Below are 10,815 nucleotides of genomic sequence, written 5' to 3' on the forward strand. Positions count from 1 at the left end.
ACATAATATAACTATAAATAGCAATATTAAGTCATGAAATGCTATAAAGTCATTTGTTATGCAATTTGTAATTTTATGTAAATAAAATACTAGGATAAAATCAATTTAAAAATATAAAAATTATGGAAAAATATCAATTGATGCTAATGCATAGTTTTGAAGGTATATATGCACTTAAAAGCATTATAGGAAAAAATTGAGTATCAACAAATCGTACCTCATTTTTTATACTTACACTCTCGGGTTAAGAGTGGGGTGCAACCTGCAACGCTATCACTCAGTGTCGCACATTATACTAATATTGTGCTTTGCTTCTTTTGCAAGTAATAATGTTGTCTCTAAAACACCAAGTCAAAGTCATGTACGAGTGGTAGTGGTAGTGGTAATCCACCCTCAAAGAAAACACCGACTGATAAGAATGTACCGGATAAGGGTTCTAAGGAGGTATAAACAAAGGCAAGACGTGACAAGGAACATAATGGAACTTCTGAGGTGGACACTAAAGCCACCATTCTAAACTCTGAGCAGCCTGCACAGACACAGCAAAGGGCACATCAATTATGGCCGCCTAGTCCAAGAGTTGTTCCGCTCTAAATCCGAGAGGGAGCTTCAAAGCCACCACTGACTAAGAAGAGGGAAGGGAATGGCAAGGCACAACAGGAAGTAGAGTCAAAGTATGAGCCTGACTCATGTGATGATGAGGAGAGAGTTATTCTGCTGCACAAAGGTGAAGGGCAGCTGAGTGCTCCGGTTGATAAGTTCGTGTGGGAGAAGAACTTTGTGAATGGAAATGCATAGAAATAGTGGGTGAGTATCAGGACTAAACAGATCAATCCACTATTGTTTGAGAGACCTCTGAACTTTGGGGACACCAAGTCAAGCTGCCCAGATATTTTGCAAAAAATAAAGAAGAATGGGTGGACAAACTCTTCGCTCAAGGGCAAAAGGGCGAGGCAAATTTAACTATTGTTCCCGATTTGTATTAGAATTGGGATTTTAATAGTGGCAACAATATTGTTTGGATTTCAGGGACAAATGTTGACATCTCATCCACAATAATAAATAGATTCTATTGCATTCCCTTGCAGTCCAAATTAGAGTATTGGAGGAGAGAGCAGAGCCCGAACTTGAACCATGTACTTGAGGTTTTGTGTGGGAGATCAGTATAGGCTAAGCAAAAAAATGGGCTGGCAAAGACATATATCACCGGAGCGGCTCTAGCATGGTTTAATTGGGTCTGCACTATATTGATGTTAGCAATGCACAAACATATTGTGATTTGGGAGTGGGTGTTCTTGGTATATGCCCTGATAACACGTATTGTGATGAACATTGGAGCTATCTTGCGGTATCAAATGGAAAGATCTCGGAAGAACATGCAGCAGACACTTTATTTTGTGCATACATTGACAATTTTTTTAGGAAATACGAGTAGACCGAGGAGGATGATGAGATGTGCAAAGACACCGAGAGGGCATTGTATGATATTTTCTCTGTTCAGGACCTATCAACAGTCACTATTCAAAAGATGGGATATGATGAGTGCATCTTTGATATGGAAGACGCACTTCAGTGGTTGAGAGCAGATTTAGAGGCACGAGATCGTGCTTCGCTAGCCACATAGGAGACAAAAGATTAGTGGCTGCGGGAGCAGTTTGCTGTTATGGTCGAGGTAGTTCGTGGATCAAGATAAGTACAATATATTGGAATCTAGATGAATTTTGAGGAGCCGGGATATGCAAAGTTGATTGTTGTGAGTGCTACTGAGGGCACTGCTACTAAATAGCCGACTAAGGCTCGAGAGGAGGATATTGCAAATGATGTTCCAACTAGGGAAGTTGAGATGATAGCAGCCATCAACACGTTTGGTATCGCTTTAGAGGATCCATTAGCATTAAGGACCAAGGTTCACAATCGGTCCCACCTATATCCTGAGATATGATAGAAGAGCTTCTGACACCCACTCTACTGTTGATCGCTTATTGTGCTTTTTTGTGATATTGTGCAACTGGGGATAATACACTTTCTTAAGTGTGGGTTGGGATGTTAAAATTTGATTTTTGTGGTATGTTTTAATTGCTAGTGATACATTTTGCTTGATGTGATCACACTTTGTGATGACCCAAAGGGTCACCTTGTGTTTTAGAATTCGAATCCGGGTTCTGAGACCTTGAAAACCTCATTTTCTTTCTCCTCGATTTATGTGCACAGTTCGGGCGCGTTTCTGGAAAGCTTTTATTTAAAATTTAAGAAAAATATTAAATTTGGCCTTTAAAATTGATTAAAATTGATTTCGGTCAACATTTTTGATAAACAGACCCCTGACCCATGATTTTGACGGCCCCGAAGGGTCTGTAGTAAAATATGGGACTTGGGCATATGCTCAGAATCGAATTCCGAGGTCCCTAGAAGACCTGCCGTCCACACTCAAGCTACCACCGAGAAAGGCTTACGGGAAAATTCAAGAAATTTGTTCAGCCCTAAAAGACATGCCGTCCCTAGAGGTTCTGATCTCTATCCAACTCTCTTTTTCTTCAAAACAGATTTGTTTTCTTAAATTTTTGCTATCATTCATCAACAGAGATCTTATTGAGGCATCTCCAGTTTGAAGCTAACTTAAGTCTCATCTCCTTTACACTAGGTAAGATTCATGTTATATACTTGTTTATTAATTTATTTATTTATCAAGTAAAAGACAAATTGGGAATAAATTATTGGGGTAGCTAATTCTACCAATTTATATGTTTCTTTACTCTTTGTGAAGGTAATCATATAAAGTAAAGTAAAAACCTCGAATCGATTTTTTGTCGGCCTTCCTAAACATGTTTTTAATTTTAATTAGGATAATTCTCTCTAATTAGTTTACAAATTGCTGTGGTTTGTGATTACGACTTAAGACTTTTGTTGATTAGTAGATTGTTGATTTCTTTGTTTTGTTTTTGTTTTGTTGTCGTTTCTTTGCTGATTAGTGTATCTTTAGGCTTCAGGCGTTAGTGTGTTGTTAATTATTTATGAGAAGTACAGTGCTGGAGTATTCATATTAAGAAATTCTTTTATTTTCTGTCAAAACAATATTGAACCTTTCAACTAAAGGAGGCACGGGGACCTTCACATTCTAGGAATAAGTCTAGATTCTGAGTTATACTAGGAGATTTGTATCTAGGTTAATCTGACTAGGCGGTGCAGCTCTGAAAATTGGGTTTAAGCAAGTCAATACACTTGTGTGTGCTTTAGGACAGAAGATACGTCCTAAACCTTACCCTCGTTATGTACTCAGTTAGTTTTCTTGAGTTGCTTTCTTCCCGAGAAAATTAAATCAATGGTGGGGCTACATTTATGTCCAAGAGAACAACATTTTATGAACAGAATCCCATGGCTTAACTAGTTCTTTATAGTTAAAGTGAAGAAATTTTTTTTACCTTCTCTGGTGTTCTAATTTGTTGCCTAAAGTTCGAAATGGATTTCAGATATGCCATGGCATACAAAGTCTCATATCTCTTTTCCCTTATGTGTTTGAGCAGTTAATTTTTGGTTAAGATTGTGGAGTTTTCATTCTTAAAGCAATTCTCATTAGATGTAATGACTTTAAAATTGGGAAGATGAAGCAATCGACCCTTGAGAACTTTGGTATGAATACTTCTACTTTCTGTTATTCATCTCTTAGTTCGTTACTTTGAGTCAATAGAAAGTTAATATGACAAGCAAGAGCCTCGCGGTCTTATTTTGATTATAGATCTCAAAACCTTTTTATTTCATATGTGAGGTTCAAACCTTGACATCACATAGACAATATCAAGTATCTTCATATAAAGGCTTTCCCTCCTGTTGTAATAGAATCACAACATTTAAAAGCTCATGAAGTGACGATGTGGAAACATTATTTCCTCAAATAACCTAAACAACCTCTTGCATTAGCGCTAAGGCAAAGGACAATAGTGAAGCAGGTCATGCGTCTTATTACTCTTTCTCGTCCTTGCACATATGTTCCCCAATCTGCCTTGCAGGCATGAGCTACGAAAAGTTGCTGCGCAATCTGCAGAAGCTTTTTTTGTCGTTAGCATTTACTGTTATATTTGCTATAAAATTTTGGTTTTCATATCTGTTTAGAATGACAAAGATTTCTTGAAAATCTGTGTTACTAGGTGGTGTGGAAATATTTGGCCTGAAAATCTTATCTACAGCTTTCTCTAACCTCTGGATTTCTTCAAATTATCTTCTGTCAAAGACCATTTATGTCCTTCATTATGGTGTGTGTTTCATGAGGTTCTCTAGTTGTCACAATATTGAACCTTGTTATTTTTGTTCTGGAAAATCTTTATCTTCAAGCACGTCAAGTTATATACAATTTTCGTTCCTTTTCTAAATATTATTGAATAACAATGTTTTAACAAGTATATTCACATGCCTTTGTTTCTTTCATTAAATCATGAAAGAGATTTGAGTTATGCATTTTTTCCTTAAATCTGTGAACTCTTTCCTCTGTTGATTTCTGATTCTGTTAGCATGTTTCAATGAAAAGTTTAAGTGTGATTTGGTTTCAGTGATGAATTTTGCACCTATTTGTTGAAATCTACTTACGTGAAATGATCGAGTTAATATGGAAGATGACAGAACTAGGAATCTGACCACCAGTAGGTCAGAGTCATTTCTGGCAAAGTCAGTGCAACATTTTTTATCACAGTGTTGCAAAGTGTATTCGTTACATAACTCTTAATGTGAATATTAAATCATGTTACTGCACTGTTCCTTCTTCCTATTCGTTTTACATCCTACTAACAATGTGTTTTCCATAAAGGATGAAGATAGTGTTTTGCATGATTTGTAGTCTTTGTGTTCAATTCATCTCTATATTTTGTTATCTTCAGTGTGCAATTGGGTTTGTTTAGGTGCTGATTTTAGTGATTTTCCGTTCGTTTGTATAAAGAGCTCTGTTAACAAGTCAACGTTTGTATAAAGAGCTCTGTTAAAACAGAGGTTTAATTAACAGAGAGGTCTCCCCTTTAAGTAGTTGTTAGTTTGCTTGTTTGTTCTTTATGTTTTCTATTTTGAGTTGGTGGTGGTGATTTATCAGCTCCACAATCATTTAATAAATTGGTATTTGAATTATAAAAACACTGCCAAAAAGTAATTAGTAGAGAGCTAATCATAATTAGGAAAGAAATATTTACTTAAATGCAAAGAGTTGATACCTCTCTTTTCAGCAGATGCTCAGTTACTATGTAAATGGAAATATCAACATGATTCTCTTTTTTATGATGATTTTTATCACTGTGGACAGCAAGTCAGCTGCTTACTATATCATATTTAGGCAATGTCAAGATAATTGAATAAGCATGATATGAGAAGTTCCTCTGTTATATTGCATTTAACTTTTCAGTATTATCACATATATGCTACTTTAGCACATTAGTTGGTCTCGCGATTAATATCATTGTCATAGTTTGCATCTCTTTCTTTTTGTATAGTAGAGAAAGCTTTAGATTAAGTGATATAATTATGTATCTCCGGTAATTCCTAGAATTTGTTATTTAGATCTTAATTTTTATGATTTGCATTTGTGACCCATAGGGGATTTAATATTCAATGGATAATGGAGATAAAAGTTGGATGGGTCTCCGAAGATCCACAAATGAGTATATTCGTGGAGTGAATGATTTTCTCGATAAGGCATTTGAACGGGCTTCTGAAGGCAATGAAATATTATGTCCTTGCAAAAAATGTGCTAATTGTTATTGGCGTATTAGAAATGTGGTAGAGGATCACTTGGTTGGTTATGGATTTATTCAAGGATACACCAAATGGATTTTTCACGGGGAAAAGATTTCCTCGAGAAATAATCCACATCCAAGCAATGGTGATGAAGGTTCCAACATGCATGATGATATTGATGGACTACTTCATGACACTTTTAGAAATGTTGAGGGTGACATGAGGCATGAAGAAGGTGTGCGAGAGGGACCAACTGAAGATGCAAAGAAATCTTTTAAATTAGTGGAGGAAGGAAAACAAGAGCTATATCCGGGGTGTGAGAATTTTTCTAAGCTGAGTTTCACCATTCGATTGTACTTAATCAAATGCATTCATGACTTGAGTAATGTGGCTTTTTCAGACTTGTTAGACTTGTTAAAAGAGGCATTTCCATTTGCTAAGCTACCCGAGTCTTTTTACAAGGCAAAAAATATGATAAAAGATTTGGGTCTTCATTATGAAAACATACATGTGTGCCCTAAGGATTTCATGCCTTTTTGGAATGAAAATGAGAAGAATGATAATTGCTCTGTATGTGGAACTTCTAGATGGAAGAATGTTGTTGATGGCATGACTAATGCTAGCTCCAAAATCCCTGCAAAAGTTTTAAGGTACTTTACCTTAAAGCCTAGGCTTCAGAGGATATTCGTGTGCTCTAAAACAGCTGCAGCTATGAGATGACATGCTATTGAACGACCCAATGATGGTAATTTAAGACCTCCTACTAATGGGGAAGCGTGGAAGAAGTTTGATTTCTTGCACAAGGATTTCTCTCGGGATCCTCTTAATGTTAGATTGGGTCTTTCAAGTGATGGTTTTAACCCGTTTCGAACCATGAGCATTTTCCATAGCACATGGCCTGTTATGCTAATGAACTATAATTTATCACCATGGATTTGCATAAAGCCGGAGTATATAATGCTGTCAAAGATCATTCCAGGTCCTTCTTCACCAGGAAATGATATAGATGTGTACTTACAACCACTAATTGTTGAATTGAAGGAACTATGGGAAACAGGGATAAAAACATATGATGCTAAATCTGACCAAACGTTTCAAATGCGTGCAGCCTTGTTGTGGATAGTTAGTGATTTTCCAGCACTAGCAATGCTTTCCGGATGGAGCACCATGGGGAGACTGGCATGCCCGACTTGTAATTATGGCACATGCTCTCAGTATCTCAAACATAGTCGTAAGATGTGTCACTTGGGTCATCGGGTATTTTGCCTCCTGGTCATCCATTTCGAAGAGATAAGAAATCATTTGATGGTAAAGAGGATCATAGAATAGCACCTACTCCCTTGTCATGTGTAGATATGTCAGAAGAATTGCGTGAATTTAATCATGTCTTTGGAAAGGGTCAAAAGAAACGGTGCCGGGGTAATGAGGGTCCATGGATAAAAAAATCAATCTTTTATGAATTGTCGTATTAGGCACATAACAAATTGAGACACAACCTTGATGTAATGCACGTCGAGAAGAACATATGTGATAGTTTGCTTGGTACTTTATTGGATATGCCTGGAAAGTCAAAAGATCATGTAAATTCTCGCTATGACTTGGAAGAGATGGGGATACGAAAAGAGCTTCAACCATTAAAAGATAAGGATAATAAAAAAGTTTATTTGGCTAAAGCTTGTTTCTCCATGCAACCAGAAGAGAAAAAGTTATTTTGCGCTATTTTAAAAAATGTGAAATTACCAAAAGCATGTGGGTCAAATATATCACAATGTGTGGAAGTGGAGGAAATGAAAGTATCAGGGTACAAGAGTCATGATGCTCATTTTATCATGCATTACCTGCTCCAGGTTGCAGTTAGAAAAGTGTTGCCCAAGAATGTTTCTTTGGTCTTGATTAGGTTGGGGAACTTCTTTAGAGTCATATGTAGCAAGGTTATAAGGCGAAGAGATCTTGATAAAATGCAATCTGAAATCAATGAAATTGAATGTGACCTTGAAAGGTCTTTACTCCAACTTTTTTTGACATAATGGAACATTTGCCTATCCATTTAGTAGATGAAATTAATCTTGGGGGTCCGACTCATTTACGTTGGATGTATTCTATTTAGAGAAATCTATGTAAGTATGAGGCATTTGTTCGTAACCGATATCAGCCGGAAGCGTCAATAGCAAAGGGATTTTAGGCCAAAGAGTACTTGACCTTTTGTTCGAGATACCTACATGATGAGGTAAACAAGATTTAGCATGTATCAAACAGAAGATGATGAAGGGGTTGAAATAGAGGGAGATGATATGTCACCTATATTCCCTAAGATAGCCCATTTAATCGGACGTCAGAAGAAAAACAAAGGCAATGCATTTACCATGGGTTTACAATTATGTTTTGAAGCACATCGATATGTTCTGTTCAATACCGGAGATGAACAAATGGAGATGTTTATCCAGTAAGATAATTATCATTTTTATTATAAACTTTATTAATTTATTTATATGATATGATAATTTATACCTTATTCATAAAGACCTAATATATGAATCTAAAATATTCATGTTTGCAGGGAACATAAGAGTTTAATTGATAATAATACAAGATCAAATGCATGGATTATAGCACGAAATCATAGTCAGGAATTCGGCAACTGGTTCAAAGAGAAAGTTAAAACTGTTGAAGTGCCAAATCATTTACGATGGCTAGATAAAGGGCCTAATATAGTTGCAAAAAGATATACTGGATATTTCATCAATGGATACTGATTTTATACGATGGAACGAGATAGCCGAGTCAAGACTCAAAATAATGGAGTGGTTCTGTCAGCAAAAACTGATAGTTTTTCTAGTGCTAGAGATTCAAATCCTATCGATGGAGAGGTTATCTATTATGAATCTATTCAGGATATTATTGAGATTGATTATTGGGGTTGTTTTAGTGTTATATTGTGTAGATATAATTGGTTCCATAATGAAATAGATGAATATGGCTTAACTCGGGTATACTTCAACAGATCATGTAGTGACGATGACCCCTTTGTATTGGCATCTCAAGTGCATCAAGTTTCTTATGTGGAGGATCCAATAGAGAATGATGTTTATTACCCAAGAAACAGAGTCCCTGTTGACTTGTATGATTTGGAGGAAGAGAATTGTGATAACAATGCAGACATATTTTGGAGGGAGCTTGATGATGACATTGGTTCATCAATTAGATTACCTGATGTTGATGTTATGGTCGAGAGAAGATGTTCCTAGTGATGTCATTGATATGCCATATCATACAGAGCTTTTACAAGATACAAATATAGAAACATTGGAATAAGAGGATGGTATTGATGATACTGATTGGGGTTGGATGGATGCTGATGATTGAAGAGTAATTTCTGAACATTTTTTGCATATGCAAATATGAATAACTTCAGAAGAGCTCTCTTTTGCATTTTCTTCTATTCTTCTTTGTACCATCACTTTGAAAGAAAATAAAAAAGAATGTTATTTGATATTGCTTCTTTGATTGTTCTATAATTTTATTTGAATGTAATTTTCTTTGCATGTTGTGTAATTTTGGATCGTAAATCAAGTATTTTTCTTCATGTCAATCTTGATTTCAGGTCTTTAAATTTGTTGGTAGATAGGAACAATATTTACATTGATTTCTTATATACTGATTTTGGCTCTAACTGTTTTATGTTTTATCATTTTGACAGAGTTTGATAGTCATGAGACAAGACGAACGTCTGAAACAAAAGAAAAAAAAGAAAAAACTCGACATGTATTAATGTTGGAACACTTGCCTCTTTGGCATACCAAAAAAAGTTATCGCTGACCAGAAAAATAAAGGTTACAGCTAGTTGTATACGGTCAAGTGAAGAGCGTGAGCATCTTCAAAATTTAGTTGAAGACCATTAGATACTAACTGAAACAACCACCCTGCAGCAGAAATATTAGAGGAGCAAATGCAATTGAATTCAACTGTTGATGGACAAGAACAATGTGAACAACAAGGCAAGAATTTGCGTACAAATACTAGCATTCTTTTTCAACTATAAAATTGAATTATATGTAATTTTATGATTATCTATGGTTGTATTATTGTAGGGTCTTCTGCTCAAAAAAGGAAAAGAGGTAAAACAAAGATGTTATGTGTACATAGAAGCCATGACCGAAAATTGATCGTAGTAAATGAGCAAAATCAACCTGTTGGTCCTAGTAAAGATGTTGTGATAGAATTGGGCAGTTTCCTTGGCACATTGGCAAGGAATGTGAATCTTTGCCCTCTCGATATATATGATTGGAGGAAAATGGACACAAAAGACGATTTGTGGGCATATACCAAGGTTTGAAGTTTTTAATTCAATTTTTGTTTGAATATATTCAATACTTTTTTAGTAACCCATTAAAACAATTTATAGGAGAAATATGATATCTCTGACACTGCGAAAAAATGGGTTTTGGATGGAATTCAAGCTGCTTGGAGAAGACAGAAGAGTAATTTGAAAAAAAAGCACTTTGAAGCCTACGGGAATGATGAAATTCGAATGCAAAATAGGCCTGAATATATTCCAACATCTCAATTTAAGGATCTACTCAAATATTAGAACTCCGAAAAAGTCCAGGTAAGTTTTACCACTTGTAGCAACTAAAACTTATAACTTACAAACAATGGTATATTTGCATTTAAATTAAGTGTTTTTGACGCTTAACAAGTTACCGCTGCCCACGGTGAAATTGTACGGCAGCAGTGTCTCTGACGCGAATGCAGTCCAACTCTCGCCCTCAGCGGAAGGGAGAATCAGAGAACTAAAAGTGGAGCTAAAAATTGAAGACCACGGTCCGCGATCATATCTCACGGCCGCAGTTGAAGGAACGCTGAGGTGGATATTTTTCTGCTCTCAGCGGACTCAGAGTTCAGAACCAGCTAATAAGAGAAGAACCGCGGTCCGCGCTTGCTTTTGTACGGCCGCGGTAGTCCAAGCGCTCAGGCGGTCCATTTTCCGTTGTCAGCGGAATCCCCTTAGGGGTAATTTTGTCCGAAAAATTTAGCTATGTATAAATAGTTCTTTCCAAAATTTTAGATCATCTGTTGTTTATAAAGCATGTGAACCGCGGTTTTTAT

At 36.1% G+C, this 10,815-nt stretch overlaps 1 protein-coding gene across 1 annotated transcript; it reads left to right on the top strand.

Moving 5' to 3' along the window:
• The first annotated feature begins 5,583 nt into the window (after window positions 1-5,583).
• On the top strand, window positions 5,584-7,736 carry LOC104220570 (uncharacterized). The gene is made up of 3 exons (XM_070154444.1): window positions 5,584-6,359; window positions 6,465-6,888; window positions 7,182-7,736. The coding sequence occupies exons 1-3, from the start codon at window positions 5,584-5,586 to the stop codon at window positions 7,734-7,736; spliced, it is 1,755 nt and encodes a 584-aa protein (XP_070010545.1).
• The last annotated feature ends 3,079 nt before the right edge of the window (window positions 7,737-10,815 follow it).

This window comes from Nicotiana sylvestris, chromosome 8, assembly GCF_000393655.2.
Source record: "Nicotiana sylvestris chromosome 8, ASM39365v2, whole genome shotgun sequence".
NCBI classification, from domain to species: Eukaryota; Viridiplantae; Streptophyta; class Magnoliopsida; order Solanales; family Solanaceae; genus Nicotiana; species Nicotiana sylvestris.

Bases quoted from the DNA above. Each gene is read 5' to 3' on its own strand.
- LOC104220570 (XM_070154444.1), top strand. From the start codon at position 5,584: ATGGATAATGGAGATAAAAGTTGGATGGGTCTCCGAAGATCCACAAAT. The intron at 6,360-6,464 runs GTACTTTACCTT...TGGTAATTTAAG, and splicing joins ATCCCTGCAAAAGTTTTAAG to ACCTCCTACTAATGGGGAAG. The intron at 6,889-7,181 runs GCATGCCCGACT...TTGTCGTATTAG, and splicing joins GGAGCACCATGGGGAGACTG to GCACATAACAAATTGAGACA.